Genomic DNA, 20,387 nt, shown 5'->3' with positions numbered 1-20,387 from the left:
GACACGCCGCCGAGGGGGACGCCGAGGGACACAGTTGGGATGGGGCGAGGGACACCACACCCGGGACACGATGCCGAGGGGGACACAGTTGGGATGGGGCGAGGGGGACGGCGAGGGACACCACACCCGGGACACGATGCCGAGGGACACAGTTGGGATGGGGCGAGGGGGACGCCGCCCGGGACACGCCCGGGACACGCCGCCCACGCTGGGGGCGAGGGGGACGGCGCCAGGGAGGGCAAAGGAAGGGGCCGGGGGAACGGGCGCAGGCCGAGGAAGGTGACGGCGGGGGGTGAGGCAGGAGCAGGCCGGCGAGCCGGGGTGGAGCCTGGCGCCCGCCCCTCACCTGCTGAGGCGGCCCGCGGCGAGGAGGAGGCCGGTTCCGCGCGGGGTGCAGGCCTCGCCCGCCCTCTCCCCCGCCGGCCGGTGGCGCGGCAGAGCGGGGCCCCGGGTCCGCAGGGAGCAGCTCAGGCCCCAGCCTCCGCCTCCATGGCTGCCGCTTACCCGGCTGCATTGTGGGAAGCTGACCTCACTCGCTGCCGCCCCGCCGGCTCCAGCGCCCGCCGCCGCCTTCGCCGCCATGGGGGCCGTGACCGACGGTGAGAGCCCGGCCCGGCCTTGCGCTGCCGGGGCTCCGAGCATCCCCCTCCCCGGGCCGGGCCTCCGCCTCGCGTCCAGCCCGGGGCTCCGGAGCCGGCCCAGGCCTCCCCCTTATGCACCGGGTGGAGCGGCCCCGGCCCGGCCCACGCCCCAAGAGCCCGGGGCTCCAGACCCTCCCTCCCGCACCCCGGCCTCCCCCGCGCACCCACATACAGCCCTGGGCTCCAGACCCTCCCCCCGCCGGACCCAGCCCCCCCCGCGCACCCCCATACAGCCCTGGGCTCCTGACCCTCCCCCCGCCGGACCCAGCCCCCCCCGCGCACCCCCATACAGCCCTGGGCTCCAGACCCTCCCCCCGCCGGACCCAGCCCCCCCCGCGCACCCCCATACAGCCCTGGGCTCCTGACCCTCCCCCCGCCGGACCCAGCCCCCCCCCTCACCCCCATACAGCCCTGGGCTCCTGACCCTCCCTCCCGCACCCCGGCCTCCCCCGCGCACCCCCATACAGCCCTGGGGTCCTGACCCAGCCCCCCCCGCCGGACCCAGCCCCCCCCCGCGCACCCCCATACAGCCCTGGGGTCCTGACCCTCCCCCCGCCGGACCCAGCCCCCCCCGCGCACCCCCATACAGCCCTGGGCTCCATGACCCTCCCCTCCGCCGGACCCAGCCCCCCCCCGCGCACCCCCTACAGCCCTGGGCTCCTGACCCCCCCCGCCGGACCCAGCCCCCCCCACCTCCATACAGCCCTGGGCTCCTGACCCTCCCCCCGCCGGACCCAGCCCCCCCCGCGCACCCCCATACAGCCCTGGGCTCCAGACCCTCCCTCCCGCACCCCGGCCTCCCCCGCGCACCCCCATACAGCCCTGGGGTCCTGACCCAGCCCCCCCCTCCGGACCCAGCCCCCCCCGCGCACCCCCATACAGCCCTGGGGCTCCTGACCCTCCCCCCCGCCGGACCCAGCCCCCCCCCGCGCACCCCCATACAGCCCTGGGGCTCCTGACCCTCCCCTCCCGCCGGACCCAGCCCCCCCCCCGCGCACCCCCATACAGCCCTGGGCTCCTGACCCTCCCCCCGCCGGACCCAGCCCCCCCCTCACCCCCATACAGCCCTGGGCTCCTGACCCTCCCTCCCGCACCCCGGCCTCCCCCGCGCACCCCCATACAGCCCTGGGGTCCTGACCCAGCCCCCCCCGCCGGACCCAGCCCCCCCCGCGCACCCCCATACAGCCCTGGGGTCCTGACCCTCCCCCCCGCCGGACCCAGCCCCCCCCGCGCACCCCCATACAGCCCTGGGGTCCTGACCCTCCCTCCGCCGGACCCAGCCCCCCCCCCGCGCACCCCCATACAGCCCTGGGCTCCTGACCCCCCCCCGCCGGACCCAGCCCCCCCCACCTCCATACAGCTCTGGGCTCCTGACCCTCCCCCCCTCCAGACCCAGCCCCCCCCGCGCACCCCCATACAGCCCTGGGCTCCTGACCCTCCCCCCTGCCAGACCCAGCCCCCCCCGCGCACCCCCATACAGCCCTGGGGTCCTGACCCTCCCCCCGGACCAGGCCCCCCCCACCCCCATACAGCCCTGGGCTCCAGAACAACCCCCCACCCCCCGACTGTAATGGGAGGGCTATAATTCAAATCAGGATCTATCATAACTTGAACCAGACTCTATCAAACCCATGACTTGTCTAATGTTAACAGCAGAGTTCATGTTTTTTTAAAAATGATCTTTCTTGACTTTAGATGAAGTTATTCGTAAACGACTTTTAATTGATGGAGATGGTGCTGGCGACGACCGACGAATTAATTTGTTAGTGAAGAGCTTCATTAAATGGTGCAACTCTGGATCTCAAGAAGAGGGGTATTTCATTCTCTGTTTTTCATCTTTAAAGCAATGTTGTCTCCATACCAGTAGTTTAGATCCCAAAGCTTGTTTTGTTTTGAAAAACAGTGCAGTTCATCCTAAAATATGTATATTTTTATTTAGGCCTGTTAATTAATCACAGTTAACTCACGCGATTAACTCCAAAAATTAATCGTGATTTTAAAAAAGTAATCGCGATTAATCGCAGTTTTAATCGCACTGTTAAACCATAGAATATCAATTAACATTTATTAAATATTTTTGGATGTTTTTCTACATTTTCAAATATATTGATTTCAATTACAAAACAGAATACAAAGTTTACAAATATTTTTATTACAAATATTTGCACTGTAAAAATGAAACAAAAAAATAGTATTTTTCAGTTCACCTCATACAATACTGTAATGCAGTCTCTTTATGGTGAAAGTGAAACTTGCAAATGTAGATTTTTTTTATTTTTTATTTTTTTTGGTTACGTACCTGCACTCAAAAACAAAACAGTGCAAAACATTAGAGCCTACAAGTACACTCAGTCCTACTTCTTGTTCAGCCAATCATTAAGACAAACAAGTTTGTTTACATTTACGGGAGATAATGCTGCTGGCTTCTTATTTACGTCACCTGAAAGTGAGAACAGGCGTTCGCATGGCACTTTTGTAGCTGGCATTGCAAGGTATTTACATGCCAGAGATGCTAAACGTTTGTATACCCCTTCATGCTTCAGCCACCATTCCAGAGAACATGCTTCCATGCTGATGACGCTCATTTAAAAAAAAAATGCGTTAATTAAATTTGTGACTAAACTCCTTGGAGGAGAATAGTATATCTCCTGCTCTGTTTTCCCGCATTCTGTCATATATTTCATGTTATAGCCATCTCAGATGATGACCCAGCACATGTTGTTCATTTTAAGAACACTTTCACTGCAGATTTGACAAAATGCAAAGAAGGTACCAATATGAGATTTCTAAAGATAGCTATAGCACTCGACCCAAGGTTTAAGAATCTGAAGTGCCTTCCAAAAGCTGAGAGGAATGAAGTGTAGAACATGCTTTCAGAAGTCTTAAAAGAGCAACGCTCCAATGTGGCAACTACAGAACCTGAACCACCAAAAATCAATCTTCTGCTGGTGGCATCTGACTCAGATGATGAAAGTGAACATGCATCGGTCCACACTGCTTTGGATTGTTATCAAGCAGAACCCCTCATTAGCATGGACACGTCCTCTAGAATTTTGGTTGAAGCATGAAGGCACATATGAATCTTTAGCGCATCTGGAACATAAATATCTTGCGATGCCAGCTACAACAGTGCCATATGAACACCTGTTCTCATTTTCAGGCGACATTGTAAACAAGAAGGGGCAGCATTATCTCGTGCAAATGTAAACAAACTTTTTGTGTGAGCAATTGGCTGAACAAGAAGTAGAACTAAGTGAACTTGTAGGCTCTAAAGTTTTACATTGTTTTATTTTTGATTGTAGTTATTTTTGTACATAATTCTACATTTGTAAATTCAACTGAATTATTTTAATTAATTTTTTTATTTAATTGACAGCCCTATTTTTGTTACATTTAAAATGGCCATGCATTTTTTACAATCTAAACCCTGCAGCAGTTACATAGCTAAGATAATTAGCATCATGTAGCCATTTTTTGCCAACTTGTGTGATATTGGTATTTTATTTAAAGCCCCAGATCTTGGAGCCAAGTGATTAGATGAGAATATCTACTTTCATTTTTTTTTAAGTAACTATCTAGCCCTCATTGGTGTAGAGAAAAGTTTGTACTTTAAGAACTCAAAAACCAGAAGGCAAACAAAAATCCCTTTTAAAAAAATCTCATAATTTAAATGAATGATTTTTTTTGAAGGCCTGACTTTTTTTAATGTTTTGGGTTGGTAATATTGAATTTATGCCATTGCTTAAGCATTATTAAGAGAAGCTCAATACTGTTATAATCTTTCTGCTGCTGCAACTGGTTTTATAGCAACCGACAGCTGTTGTAGAGGATAACTAAAAGGTGTGTCCTGGAGAAGACAGTCTGGTGCTTTTGTTCCTCTGTAAAAAGATATGTCAAAGAAAAAGCCCATTAAATTAACTCCATTCAAAATGAAGGGGAGGGCTTTATTAGAGAGAACACTATAAAACTAGATGCTTGGAGGAAGTTGTCTTTTGCGTGACTGTATGAGCATTTCCCAGAAAGAGTGTTCAGGGCAAGGCTTTGTAAAAGAGAATTGACAAAGTAATCCATATTGCAAATCAAATCTATTCAAAGTAGACACAAGTTTTAAATTAAATCATTAACCATTGGAGAACATCTCCATAGAACTTCAATGGTCTGACTTGTGAAGAATTGCATTTATGCTAGAGGTCTGCAAACACAACAAAGCAATCCTATGTGAAAATGTGACGCACGTTAAATAAACCTGCATCTTCCACTTACCGAAATAAGCATCTGATAGCTGTGATGGAAAGCAGGAGTCAGTGGAGCAAGGAACTTGCTTTACAATAAATATTTCTGTACTATTCCATTGTTATACTATCATTAGATATAAATTCCCCTATAAAATTATGTATCTGCTTTCTACAAAGAGATATAAGCTCTTTGGGGCAGAAATCCTGTCCTCATCTGCATGTTTATAGGAGGAGCACCGTGGAACTCTAATCCAAGTAGGACCTCTGAATATTACTGTAATATAAATATTAAAAACTAATCTCAGTGGATAAGCAGTCTTCTCTAATGAGACACTTAGATTCACCCATGGATTGTGTCTATTATGTTAATGCCCATTTGGCCTCCTGAAAATAAACTGAAAAATGTAATGCTTTAGTTAACCACTATGGTATATGTATAATTAAATTTTCAAGAATTATACATTAAATGCTTGGAATATTACATTTCCTCAATTGCTGTTATATTTCATGAGATATTTGGTCTTTCATGGCATTGTAATAGTAAATGAACATTTCCATGAAAATTTTTTTAACTGCTTAATAACAACTTATATCCACCTTTAGCTACAGCCAGTACCAACGCATGCTGAGCACTTTATCACAATGTGAATTTTCAATGGGAAAAACTCTGCTTGTCTATGATATGAACCTCAGAGAAATGGAGAACTATGAAAAAATCTACAAAGACATAGGTAAAGGAGAACTAAACTTACTGAGTATTTGTTGTAACATCTGTAAGGCAGTCCAGTATTAAAATTCGAGACAATTTCTGGCAGATTTAGCATAATTTGTCTACTGTTTCTACAAATATATGTACTTCAATTTTTAATGAAAAACACTCATGCACAGGCTTTGAGCATCCTGCTAGTATTTAAAATACAAATTCAAAATGCACAAGGGAATAAGCATTTCCCGTGGAGGCCATAGGTTTGAAGTCAGTTGCCTTCTGTGACACCGTAGTTTAGAAAATTGGCTTATTGACACTTGAGTACTTTTGAATCAAATACTGTACCGCTTACCTTTGGGGATTTTTTTTTATTTTTTTTTTATTTTTTTTTTTTTTTTTTTTTGTAAAGAAAATAGTATAGCCGCAGCACATGAGAAAATAGCTGAATGCAAAAAGCAGATCCTGCAAGCAAAAAGAATCCGAAAAAATCGCCAAGGTAAGGTTTTACTTTAGATGGAGCAAACGCCTGTACCTAAAGTTGCTTAACTATTTCAAATCTAAAAGGTCTTTTATTAATACTTACAACTTTTGGTTTTAGATTTGTCAGTTTTGCTCATTGTCCAATTTCAGTGAAGGGGCTGGAATGGGGTCAGGGAAGGGGTGGGAAGAGGCGGGGCAGGGCCTCATGGAAGAGGTGGAGTGGGGGCAGGGCAGGTGGTGGTCAGTGGTGCAGCCCTCCGGCCAATGTACTACTACTCATGTGGCCCTTGTGGTCATTTGAGTTTGAGACCGCTGGTCTGCACAGTAGAGAAAAATTACTAGATTCGATAAACTACCTACCATTGTACTTATGGGCCCAACCCTACAAACACTTAATACTGAGCGTGGTGCTTTCCACGATGAGTAGTCCTATTGACTGGATCACGCTTTAGAAATCCTTACCCAGAAGAATTTAAAAAGTTTGCTTTTTTTCCCTTTCAGAATATGATGCATTGGCTAAAGTAATACAGCACCATCCAGACAGGCATGAAACATTAAAGTAAGTATAGAGCTGACTGAAATGAACATAAGCCAACAGCTGTTCCATCTCTTGACATAAATCATTCATCTTATTATGGATCTTCAGCATTTAAATCAGTTACTACATATTGTAGAGGTTTAGTTTATTAATTAACCTACTCTGCAAAATATTTTTGCTCATTCATGACCCGCTTCTGTTCTTGCAACATGAAACCAATTAATGTAATTTGTTCTATATTTTGGAAACAAACTTACTTTTACATCTCGTAAGTGTTATGAGCAGCAGACCTAGACTTAACCATTTATGGAGATTCTTTCTATATTGTTAATTGCTATGGAAAACGTTCTGTCTACACAGGTTTTTGCACAGTTGCTGTGTATGCAAAAACCCTTTAGTCATTTTTTCATTTGTAATCTGCACTTGTCCAAACTTTGCACACCATACCTATTCTAATGGACCTTAGATCGTTTGTTTAATATTGAGGGTGAGATAATTGTTAACTAATTCAGTACTGTTCATTAAGTATCCCAGTTAACGCTCATTGCTTAGAAAATAGTGTCTCTTCATTAAAGTGATGTTCACTTGATTTTATAACAAACATTTAAAAGCTAAGTTTTTTATACTACTTTTGGTGGAGATTTTCATACACCATTTTCTTCATTTGCTGCAATGTGTCTGTGTTTAAAGTTTGGTATGTGGTGATTTTCTTTTAACAGGTTTATTCCTTAATATTTTAATTAACCTCCATGCATTTCTGTTCAAAAGTATTGCTATTATTTTGTATTTGAAATGTTATTCATATATTATACTTAATGGCTGAAACTCAGATCTACATGCTTGTGAAGTCTCGGGCCAACCTCACTGGGGACAGGTTGATCAGAAAAAGAGGTGTAATGGCAAAGTAATGTGATTGTCACAAGTTTGGAATTCAGTAGTTGTGCAGAACATGTAACATACGTGCAAAAGGCATGCAATAAATGAGTAGCAGGAAAGCCCCTGCTACTTTGTTTTACATCTTCCTAGTATCAGAGGGGTAGCTGTGTTAGTCTGTATCCACAAAAACAACGAGGAGTCTGGTGGCATCTTAGAGACCAACAGATTTATTTGGGCATAAGCTTTCATGGGTAAAAAAACACTTCTTCAGATGCATGGAGTGATCCTGTTAGCGCCTTTTCCTACAATGGTCCCACCTGCTCAGTTTATAAATTACGATCTTGCACCCCTAGTTATTTCCCAATCAGGCAATTTACACCTGCTAGCTGTCCAACTTACCCTACCTGTAACTTACACCGCTGGTTATGTGATTGCTGAATTTGGACCAATATCTGTAAAATTGGATATTTAGTACTGATCAAGGAGGAGGATCAGTTTTGACTTCACAATCTCAAATGTTCTAGCACTGTCTTCAACTACATTTTTGCTCCTCTGAACTTGATTAACGATGACAGTCGCAGGGTGGGAACACTATAGTTTAGTGTTCTCTCTTGAATATTGCTTATACTTACATATTTGATTTGCTCTGACCACCTGTCTTTAAATTACAAAGGGAAGCTGTCACTCCATGTTCCATGATTTTCTGTATCAAATGGAAGATCTATAATTGTCTGACTTCAGAAAATACAACTACTAGGATAATGTTTTTGAGCTAGTGAGAACATTTCGTTTAAAACTTGACAGTGCAGTAAATTGTATCTGCAGCATATAAATTTTCTATTTAACCAGTTATTTGCCACTCATCAATAGAAAGCTCATGATGTGTAGATGTCAAAAGTGGCTTTAGTTTTTCAAATAAATCAGCTAGAACAGTTAAAAGGTCATGCATATTTCTTGGAAGGAAGCCACTCTATTTACCTTACACGTCACTCATCTGAGCACAAGTGTTCTTAGCAAATCCAAAGATAGCAGCAATAGTATTGATCAAGTTTGATTTTCTGCCCTTTCGTTTACTTCATTTTCTCTTCCTATTATTTGTATTACAGGACTATGTAGAGGCCTTACTGTGGGGTATCCATCTTATGTATTACACACTGTACAAATACACAGGAAGAGAGAGTCCCTGCTCTGAACAATGTATGCTCTAAACAAGAGAGACAGACTAGGGCTATGAGAGAGGATTAGTATCTCAATTATACAGGTGGGGAACTGGGACATAGAGACTGAATGACTTGCTCAAGTTAATATAGTAAGAACATGGTAAGAATTGAACCAAGGTCTCCTAAATCCCAGTCCAGTGCCCTATCCACCAAGATCATATTGCATAAGAACAGCCATACTGGATCAGACCAAAGGTCCATCTAGCCCAGTATCCTGTCTTCCAACAGTGGCCAATGCTAGGTGCTTCAGAGGGAATGAACAAACAGGTAATCATCAAGTGATCCATCCCCTGTCACTCATTCCCAGCTTCTGGCAAACAGAGGTTAGGGACACCATCCGTGCCCATCCTGGCTAATAGCCACTGATGGACCTATCCTCCATGAACTTATCTAGTTCTTTTTTGAACCCTGTTATAGTCTTGGCCTTCACAACATCCTCTGGCAAGGAGTTCCACAGTTTGACTGTGCATTGTGTGAAAAAATATTTCCTTTTGTTTGTTTTAAACCTGCTGCCTATTTGCTCTCTTGTTTCTGAAGGATGCTTATAGAAATTGCTACAAAGCCAAATACTACAAGCCAAGAACCACCAATCTTAAATCAGGAGACTTCTTGTATGAAAGGCTCTCAGCTAATGAAACATAACTGTTTTCTTGGTACTCTTAATCACTGCAGAAGCTGGAGAAAAATTGGTCAGGAAAAAGGTTCTGGTTTATTTTCATACACTGGTCGTATGGCACAATGGGACAAAAAAGTCTCTAGAAAAATAATTTATTGACAGTATGGTATTAGAACTAACTGTTCCAAATACTAGAGCAGGCAAGAGGAGAGATTATTTTTGACTTAATCGTCATAGATTTGAAGAGTGGAAGAGACCTGCAATCCTCTAGCCTGCCCCCTGCTTTAACACAGTCCATAGAACTTCCCCAAAATAATTCCTAGAGTATCTTTTAGAAAAACATCCAGACTTGATTTAAAAATTGTCTGTGATGGAGAATCCACCATGACCCTTGGGATGTTGTTCCAGTAGTTAATTATTCTCACTATTAATTTATGCCTTTTCCAATCTGAATTGTCTAGCTTTCATTTCCAGCCATTGGATTGTGTTACATCTTTCTCTGCTAAATTGAAGAGCCCGCTATTAAATATTTGTTACCTATGTAAGTACCTATAGTCTGTAAGTCATCCCTTAAACTTCTCTTTAAGCTACATAGACTCAAAGACCTCATCACTCTAGGGCATGTTTTCTAATCCTGTAATCATTCTCATGGCTCTTCTCTGAAACCGCTCCAATTTATCTACATCCTTCTTGAATTGCAAGCACCACAACTGGACACAGTATTCCACCAGTGGTCACAACAATGCCAGATATAGAGGTAACAAACAGGGAAATCTCAAGTAGGAGTAGAGAGGTTATGTATCCTAGGATCACATTTGCTCTTTTGACCTCAGAGTCACACTGGGACTTCATGTTCAGCTAAGCATCCATCACAACGTCCAAATCTTTTTCAGAGGCACTGCTTCCAAGGCTAGAGTCCCCCATCCTGTAACTTTGGCCTACATTCTTTGTTCCTAGATGTATATACTTGCATTTAGCCATATTAAAATCCATATTGTTTGTTAAGTCAGCTAAACTGGGCATAAGCACACACGAGTTAATTCAAGAAGTGACAGTAAGAGAGCTAAGTAACAGTGACCACAGTATAATTAGATTCTACATCCAAAGCACAGGTAGACTACCAAAAAGTGACACTAAACTTTAGAAAAGGAGATTTCAATAGAGAGAGGAGGTAAGTCAAAAAGGCCCTAGAGTGAAAAGTAAAGGAAGTAAAAATCCCTAGACGTAACTTGGATGCAGCTTAGAAAAATTGTAAGTCTCAAGTCATGTACTGCTGAACAAAAAGGAAACTGGGAAATGGTGTAAACCATTGTGGCTGAATGGTAAAGTTCAAGAGGCTGTTCAAGTCAAGGAGATTGCCTTCAAAATCCGGAAAATCGAACCCTAATGAAACCAACAGTGCCTGGGGCTCTGAGGCACCATGATGATACTAATAATAATAATACAGGAGCGTGAATTACAGCAGGCACTAAAAAGGAAGGAAATTAGAGGGGCCAAAGAGGAGTCTGAAGAGTAAATAGCTCACTGGGTAAAACAATAGTATAGTGGAAACAGGAAGCCTGCAAAAGAGTCAGTGGGCTAAAAGGAGCAATTAAGGAAAATGAAGACATTGGTGAGCAGATAAGTCACTTCTTTCCATCAGTCTTCACCACAGACAATGTTGGGTAAATTTCTGCCCCAGACCTGATATTTCCTGGTGGTAAAGATGAGTTACTGTCATAGATTTGATGTGGTGGAAGAGGGATAGTGGAGCAAATAGATAATTTAAAATGCAGTAAGTCACTAGGTCGTTGATATATATCCAAGAGTTTAGAAGAAGCAGCTCAGCTATTTCATACCTAAGCTAACAAAAATTTGTAAATCTCTCATTAAAAAAGCTAATGTTCCAAAGTATTGCAAAGTGGCAAATGTTGTACCCATATTTTAAAGACCCTCGGGATGATCTGGGTAATTATAGACCTGTAAAGGATAAAAGAGAACCGGTAGACAATTTAATTAGACTTGCAAAAGGCCTTCAACAAGGTCCCTCACAAGAGGCTACTAGAGAAGCTAAGTACTTATAGGTGAGAAGAAAAGTATTATCTTGAATCAAAAACTGTCAGAGAGAAAACAAAGAGTAGGATTAAATGGTCAGCTTTTATCATGGCAAAAGGTTAACAGCGGAGGTCTCCCAGGGCTGGACTAGGTCCAGTGTTTAATATATCTGGAAAGTGGGGGAGGGTGAGTAGAGAGGTAACAAAATGTGCAGATGACAAAGTTATTCAAGATAGTCAGGACCGGAGAAGACCATGAGGAACTTGAAAAAGACCTAAACAAGCTAGGTGAATGAGCAACATGATGGCAGATAAAATTCAATGTTGATAAAGGCAATTGAAAGGGAAAAAAATGTAAACTACTTACCTCTTACGGGGTTCTAAATTAACTGCATCAACCCAGGAAAGGGACCTGGGACATCATTGTACACTGCCTAATGGAGACCAACTGCTGTCAGAGAAAACAAAATGTTAGGAAGCATAAGAAATGGGATGGAGATAAATACTGAAAACATTATCCTGCCTTTGTATTAGTCAGTGGTGCGCTCTCCTAGCAATACTGGTCACCTGATCTCAAAAAGAATATCATAGAACTGAAGGAGGTTCAGAGGAGAGTGACGAACATGACCAAAGGCCTGTAAAAACTCTCCAGTGAAAAGTGGTTGAAGAGGCTGGGATTGCTTGCCTTTGAAAGGAGACGGATCTGAGAGGACATTACATAAGTACATAAAATAATAAAAAAAGTACATAAAATAATGAGTGTTATAGAGAAGGTAGAGCAGGAGCTTCTGTTCTCCCATATAGTGCAAGAATAGGGGGGCACTTTCAACTAAGAGGTAGGAAATTCAAAACCAACGAAGGGAAGTACTTTTTCACACTTCTTAAGCTGTGGCACTCATTGCTACAAGAAGTCACTGAGGCCAAGAATTTAACAAGATTAAAAAAAAGTATATGGATTAAGAATATCCAGAGTTATAATTAATGACCTCAGCATTTTTTTGGAAGGAATATTAAACCTTGTGCTTTGGGGCTTAAGCCAATTTCTAACTGCTAGAGAGTGGGGTGAGACCTAGTGGCGGGGGGTGGCAGATTATTCCACATATGCCTATTGCACGGTTCTTATGCTATCTCCTAAAGCATCTGGTTCCAGCTACTATCAGAGATGGGATACTGAACTAGATGGGCTGTCGGGCTGATCCACTCTGGCAGTTCTTGTGTTCCTATATGGACTATGTAGTTATTTTTTATATGCTCCACTGTGCCCTTCTGTTAGTGGTCTTGTAAGACACAGGAGTTGATGAAGTAGTGCATTCATGTGAAAATATCAGGGGTATCTTGCGGAATTTATTTCTCCCATTTCCAGGCATTTTTTAATCGGGCAATCCAGTATTTTATCAAAGCCATGGAGAATGATTCAGTTATTTTTAATAATTCACAGAAATTGTGTGTAATTTGTTACTACACTGTTTGTACTATGACAGTTGTTGGAATTTATTTGCAGGCAGCTAGAAGCTTTGGGAAAAGAACTTCAACATCTTTCTCACATTAAAGAAAATGTTGAAGATAAGGTAGGGGTATTCTTTTATTTTGGTATTTATATTCATATGAACATAATTATGAGAAATCTACTGAAAGTTTCATAGTTCATGTATATACTCACTTAATTGGCCATACTTTAGTTGGTGGATTGTGTTCTTTGTCATTCTAGCTGGAGTTGAGACGAAAGCAGTTCCATGTGCTTCTGAGTACCATCCATGAACTTCAGCAAACTTTGGAAAGTAAGTCGTTCCTAAATGAAAACATATGGGGCCAAATCCTCCTCAGCTTACTCATGAGTAGTTCTGTTACAGCCAGTGAGGCTATTTCCATGAGTAAGGGGAGCAGAATGTCTTTTTTCCAATTAGCTTATACAAAGTAATGCCTTCCAGCATTGAAATTATTTAAATTATAGTTGTATCTGTATTTCCTATATTAAACTACTGCATTCAGCACTACTTAAGTCAGAGAATCTTTATTTAAAATAAAAAAAAGTCTTCTCAAACTTTATTCTAGGAGTCAGCTATGATGGAGTAGAGTAGGGTCAAACCTATCTGCAGCTAACAAACTCCTTATAAATCTTTCATCGTTTTTAATAAACTCCTTTGAAATGTGATTGTAAAAATAGTGACATAGCTGTTACCCTTCAGAGCCACAATATACAAATATGTTCATAAATATTTGTTGAACTAACCAAAAATGGTCTCTGTATCTAGGTTACTGATATGGCTCCCATTTCTGTAGTGTTGGACATCTCAATCTTTAGTGTATTTATCCTCACAACACCCCTGTGACATAGGTAAATTAATAGGGAACCAAGGCCCAGAGCGACTGAGTGACTTTTCCAAGGACATGCAGGAAGTCTGTGGCAGAGCAGGGAATTGAACGTGGGTCTCCTGACTCCCATGCTAGCACCCTAACCACTAGACAGTTCTTTCTGATATAATCTTCATATAGTATACTCTAAGGCCAGATCTATACCTATTCCAAACAAGACATTCAATCTTGGAAAGACAGGAACATATCTGGTATAACTAAGGCTACCGTTTTATCATGGAAGTTTTTAATAAATTTCACAGCGGAGGTGCAGATGAAAAGCATTAAATGAGTCAGGTATTAGTAGCGCTATGGTAAAAGCGTTCAGAATGTGAGAAGCCACCAATAAGGATATTAGTAATGGAAGCTAATACATAAACTTTGTGCATTGATATTACAGGATTTTACATATACAGATACACAAACACTAATTGCTGTAGTAACTGAAACGGGGCAAATGTCAGCCTTAGCTTTGAATTAGTGTGTTTTCCCTTTTTTGTGTCACAGTCTTAGTTACTTAATATTTTGTATAATGCAGTGCTAAACCACAGATGTAAGCCCACTAACACAAAACATTTTTAACTGGGATCACATTCTCCAGTACAGTTTATATAAAAATATCAAGTCTAATCTGAGCATGTTTAATTAACAGACACAATCTAAATTTCAGATGATGAAAAACTTTCAGAAGCAGAGGAATCCCAAGAAACTCACATGGAAGCAGAGACTAAACAGTAGACCGATTTTGGACATACCCAAGAATTTCCACAGCTCTTGAACTTTCTTTAAGAAATAAAACCTTGCTGCCACTTCTGTGAATTTGTATGAATACTATTTTTTTTAACACAAAAATACTTGTTTTGTTAGTGCTACAGTAAAACAGTTACTGATCCATAAAAAGCCTTCATAGACAAAGCGTGGACAGGCGCTGTATTTGGTTTAATACAAAAAGCTTTATATTTTGTGAACTAGGAAAATATTTTAGGCTTTTAAGTTGCAGAGTGTGAAATGTTTCTGTACGGTAATCAGCTAAGATGATAACACAATGTTGGCAATAAAATGTGTTTACAAATAATTTTCTCTTTTTTTTTTTTCTTCTCTTTTTAAGACCTAGATTTAGCAGTAAAGTATTAAGGCCCTGATCTTGCATTGAGCTCACCAGTCAATATTCCTGTCCCTGCATGCAGTCACAGTCATGCCAGTAGCCTCTACCCATATGCAGGCGCCACACTAGTGGACCCAGATGCAGGTTTGGAATCTAAGTGTGGACCAAATGGTTTACTTGTAGTTTTCCAGGGTAGCAGCTATGTGTAGTATATTTTAGAACCCGCCAATGAAAGTTAGTAATTACTCCTTGGTTTCAAATACACTATAAACTGTAAGAATCATCTCACATTAGTATATGAAAGTTGGCGCACCAACAGCTTTAAATCACTAACATCTTAAGGTGTGTCTATACAGCAGTTTACTGTGCAGCGAGCGGGAGTGTAAACAGACAGCCTGTCATGCTCTAACTGGCCACGTGGACCCTGCTACCACACACTTAAAAGGTCCCTGGTGCACTTTGATCTGCTCGACTTTGAAATGGAAGTAGATCAAAGCACACTGGGGACCTTTTAGTGCACAGCAGCAGGGTCCACATGGCCAGTTAGTGCACAGCAGGCTCATACTGTAGATTTACACCCCAATTTGCTGCAAACTAGCTGTCCATATAGACAAGTCTTTATTGTAGTACGACTATTTATTGGTATTGTAGTAGTGCCTAGGAGCCAGGTGTCCAGGCCCCATGGTGCTATGCTGCCACAACGTAAACACAACCAAATTACAACCAAAACCCACAGTGCTTACGGGCTAAGGCCTGGTCTACACTGGGAGAGGATCGATCTGAGATACGCAACTTCAGCTACGAGAATAGCATAGCTGAAGTCGACGTATCTTAGATAGACTTAGAATCACTTACTTGGTGTCCTCGCGGCGCGGGATCGACGGCCACCGCTCCCACGTTGACTCCGCTTCCGCCTCTCGCCCTGGCGGAGTTCCGGAGTCGACAGCAGAGCGATCGAGGATCAATTTATCGCTTCTACACTTGACGTGATAAATTGATCCCCGATAGATCGATCACTACCCGCCGATCCGGGTAGTGTAGATGTGGCCTAAGTAACCTACTTCATTTAATTGAAATGTTTGATTACCACAGTTAAGGATGGAGAGGATCTAATACAATTAGCATTCAGAGTCAGTCCTGCTTTAATTATATCAACAGTAATTGAAAGTTTACTGACTTTAAAAAAATCTATAATATACAGTACATAACCTCAGTTATTTGTAATATAATATAAAATCCAATATATTAGCTGACATGGAAATCAGTTAGTCAATTACAAGTGTTTCCACTCATTCTCTCCTTGCAGAAATTAAATTTATCTTTATCAATGAGTATTCTAGGAGAACCTTATCAAATGCGGCGTTAATGAACCTGACTCTTCCTCCTGAGTTAGTATAGAGCTAACATCCCAGTATAGCATTTGAGGGTTCTATTTTATAGGCTGTCTTGATCTTGTGTGATTGCTGAAGGGGGCATGGCACTTTTTTCAAGAGTAAAAGTGTTAACCGTGGTGTCGTGGCCAAATTCCAACTTTTGTAACGACATTCTGCTCGTTTAGTTTTCTTCTGTAGCTTGTAGGATAAAATATTTGATTGCTGTCCAAAACCATTACATAATGTTAATTACCATGTAACATTCTGTTTCCAGCTGCTTTTTAGAAGTTACTAATGTAAAACATACACAGTAGAACTTTAACTTGCAATATTGACTGGATTACCTATTGTTGATTACTAGTCAGAACAAATTACTCTTTCAGGTAGTGTCTCTTTTTTTAAAAAAAAAAATTGCATCTGACTTGGTTTTGTTCTTTAATTTGCAAAATTCAGTATAATTCAGTTATTGTTCCCTCACAGTATATGAATTAGTAAGTATTCTGTAGCATATTGTGAAAGAGCAACAAAGGTTAGTAATAAACTTCACTTCTCCGACTGGTTTTTGAAACACTTCAGTCTCTCTGGTCATTCGATTACAGACCTAAAAGTCGCAATTCTTCAACAAAAAAACTTCAAAACCAGACTCCAGTGAGAGACTGCTGATTTGGAATTAATTTGCAAACTGGACACTATTAAATTAGGCTTGAATAAAGACTGGGCATGGATGTGTCATTAGACAAAGTAAAACTATTTCCCCATGTTTATTCACCCCCCAACCGCCGCCCACTGTTCCTCACACGTTCTTGTCAACTGCTGGAAATGGCCCACCTTGATTATCACTACAAAAGTTTTTTTTTCTCTCCTGCTGGTAATAGCTCACCTTACCTGATCACTCTGGTTACAGTGTGTATGGTAACATCCATTGTTTCATGTTCTCTGTGTATATAAAATCTCCCCCCTGTATTTTCCACTGCATGCATCTGATGAAGTGAGCTGTAGCTCATGAAAGCTTATGCCCAAATAAATTTGTTAGTCTCTAAGGTGCCACAAGTCCTCCTTTAATATTGAAATAGTTACCTTCCAAGAAAATCAGGAGTCCCTATTTAAGTCATCTGCAAAAGGTTGGTGGGGATAAAGAGCCACCATGTTATAACTGGATTTAGTTAGGGAGAGTTAGTGTCACAGTTAAGATAACCAACTAATTGCTACATTTATTGTGGTTTCAAATAGTACTGTGTTAAAGTATACTAGGGAACTTTTAGTGTGCAACAGGAGTGTCCACACAGGCCAGTTAGTACACAACACATCAGTGTGCACTAGAATTTACACCACTCCAGTGCAAACTACCACACCGTGTAGACAAACCTTAAACCGACTTCGGTGGCATCAGTTTTTTAGCAACACATTCCAGTTCCAGACTGCCATTAATATCCTGGGACTATGTAGTTGAGACCCCCTTATTCTTCTGATTGAATTCCTCCTCCTGTGAACGGTTTAAGCACAGATGGCAGATACTATCCATTGTGATGTTACTTACCTGAGTGGCTTCCATATGTACAAATATAAATTGCACTTGGGATCCCAGCTATACACTATACTACAATTTTTCTAAATGGAGATTATTCCTACCATTCTAGCCTGCTTTTTGTGCCGCTCTCTCTGAGCTGGTAGACTGTGTGCTGCCATGATACTACGTCCCAGTTCCACCATCACATGGACATTGAATACCAAACAGAGGAGACACCAGCACAACGATTTTTAGAAGGGATAAAGCTGATATTTCCTACAGTAGGCGGGGTTTGTTTTTAAATTAAAAAATAAGTTATTGTATTCTACTGCAAACTGCATAGGGCACAATTTGAATATAAGGCCTCGATAGGGAACATGGGCAGAATTTTTAACTTGGAAAGAAGAACAAGCATGTGATGTAACTTCATGCACGGACAGAATAAGCGGTCATGGTGACACCAGTGTCAAGTGATACTGTCTCTGCCCCTTTATGAATCTATGATAACTTGAAGCTACATCTAAGAAAATTGCAAAAACATAGGCTTAAGATATGTGGCGTAGCACTAGAGAGATTACTAATTATTTTTATTACAGATACCTGCGTTTGAAGCTTTCCAGCTGTCACACCTGAATGGTACTGCACCTTCTGCTCATTCTTCTTCTTTTTGAGGCCTAGAAAGTTTCTCCTCTTTTTTGACAAATAAGGAACCTGAAAACAAAAAGTGTATTCAGACAAGGCTAGCTAGTGTGGCTTTGGGAGGTATAAAAATAATTATTTTTGTTTTATGGAATCTGTAATTTGTATTTCTTATAACCTGGGAAATACCCAATATGTTAAAAATCATTAGACACCGAATATGCAGCATTGAGAGAAAGCAAGTCACCAGCAGAAAAATATGTTCTTATTCCTCTCTCATCTTCCTATTTTCAAGCATTTGTTCTTGGTTTACCTTGACCTGCCACTGCTGAAACTCTGATTCATAATTTAGGGCTAAATCATGCTATAACCTTGAAGCAGCTGGCACAAGGAGATGGGATACTCGCAGTCTTCCGCTGCTTTACCTCTGTGGCACCTTGCATGTACGATGGGGTATCTCAAACCAGCCTACCGCAAAGCACTTCTGGGTATTGTTTACTACTCCTCTCCAATGAAGTAATTGAGACATGTTCAGTTGCTGTTCATAACGTGGCATGTACACATGATCTTGCCTAGGGGCTAAACATACCCCTTATCCTCCAGCTAAGCCCCTTGCAGTCTATGGTCTATGCAGTTAGGTACATTAGTTGGGCTGCCATGGCAGTGTGCTATGACAGCATCCCACTTGACTATTTGAGCAGGAATTTAAAGGTCCTTATACCATTTCCATCGACTCACTGTGTTTGGCAGTCTTAGGTGGTAGTAACTGTCCTTTTTGGAGAAGAGAGAGGAGGTTAGTTGAGATGGGCTAGAAAACAAAAAGAAGACAAGCACTCAAAAGGGGAAAGAAAAGAACAGCTAAGATAGAAAATGGAACTTCGGTCTCTGGTTTTGGCTCTCACTGTTGGAAAAACACCGGCATAGCACATGCTCTTATCAGCCACTCTGAGACCTGACAAACTGGTAACAGCAGTGGGCTGTTTAAGGCATTGCTTTTAGCTGCTTCCTTCTGGTCACAGGCTTACAGCAGTGTTGCAAAATATGCAGTCTTAGGTGGCTAAGCCAGAATCTTATTAAACAGAAGACAAAAGGAGAGATATTGGAAAGAAATGAAGTAAGGTGGGGAAGGAAAAAGGATACACCGAAGGGGGCAGGGAAAGAGATGAAGTCTCATATTTCAGGTGGTGTTTTGGAATTTAGTCTATGTTGGTGGAGATAGCGGTATCATCTGGGTCTCTCTCTCTGGTCCAGTCTGGTCAGGGCATCTCTCATGATTAGGACAAAGACAGTCCAGGATCCCAGGAGACAATGGGGATGGCAGCCAGGATGGTGAAGCTCGCTCCTTCCCCTTCTTTAGTCTTTCAGTCAGCCAGTGTTGAGGGAGCCAGCTTTTCCCCAAAGTCTCTTTTTGAGGACCCCAAAAGGGGGGTGATGGGAATAGCCCATCTCCTCATTATTTTGGCCCAGTTTCCAACACACCAATTTTAGTTAGCTGATTTCTGATTCCATGCTTTTCTTGTTTATCAAGCATGGTTTTAAATTCAGTCATCAAGTTACATCAGTAGGCCTTTTTGTTTGGACTAATTCAAATCTCTCTTGCATTTGCTTATTTTCCCCATCAATATTTGTTGTTATCAGTTACTGTGACATTTTATAAACTTTCACTCACTTCTTACAGTTGAGCTCACAATTAGGGTAAGCTTGTAGGCCCAATTATCACAACAGGCCCCTAGTCTATTCTTCTCCCAGGGACCTTGCTACTCTCTCGCTCACACAATCTCCCCTTTTGGAGCTGCTCCACTTTGTATAAGTAAATATTCATCTGGCCACAGAGAGAGTTTAAATGGAATTTTTGTTTTCTGGCCAGCCCTAATCATTGGCAACCCAGGGAAGATCAATGCTATCCAAGTGCAGGCCTATCATTAGGGGTAACCAGTAGGTGGCACTGATCTCCACTCATTCCCCACAGCTAGAGCTTGTGAAATGAAAGCAGTTTTTCCTGGAACATTTCACACTCTCTCTGTATGTTTCCCAAAGGAACCATGTTTAAATTTATTTATTTGTAA

The 20,387-nt window shown here is 42.4% G+C and overlaps 1 protein-coding gene across 2 annotated transcripts; it reads left to right on the top strand.

The window, feature by feature from the left end:
• The first annotated feature begins 289 nt into the window (after positions 1 to 289).
• On the top strand, positions 290 to 14,772 carry THOC7 (THO complex 7). 2 transcript variants are annotated; one of them, XM_043551798.1, is made up of 9 exons: positions 290 to 540; positions 574 to 599; positions 2,337 to 2,454; positions 5,480 to 5,607; positions 5,992 to 6,078; positions 6,564 to 6,621; positions 12,847 to 12,913; positions 13,054 to 13,123; positions 14,368 to 14,772. In XM_043551798.1, exons 2-9 carry the CDS (start codon positions 581 to 583, stop codon positions 14,433 to 14,435), a joined length of 615 nt encoding a protein of 204 aa, XP_043407733.1. In that variant the 5' UTR covers positions 290 to 540; positions 574 to 580; the 3' UTR covers positions 14,436 to 14,772. The 2 variants fall into 2 exon arrangements, with proteins under 2 accessions (XP_043407733.1, XP_037759551.1); XM_037903623.2 differs by having other exon boundaries at positions 291 to 599.
• The last annotated feature ends 5,615 nt before the right edge of the window (positions 14,773 to 20,387 follow it).

Source organism: Chelonia mydas, chromosome 7 (assembly GCF_015237465.2).
Source record: "Chelonia mydas isolate rCheMyd1 chromosome 7, rCheMyd1.pri.v2, whole genome shotgun sequence".
NCBI classification, from domain to species: domain Eukaryota; kingdom Metazoa; phylum Chordata; order Testudines; family Cheloniidae; genus Chelonia; species Chelonia mydas.
Note: the sequence above shows the minus strand (reverse complement) of the source record. Positions and strands in the feature narration are given on the sequence as shown.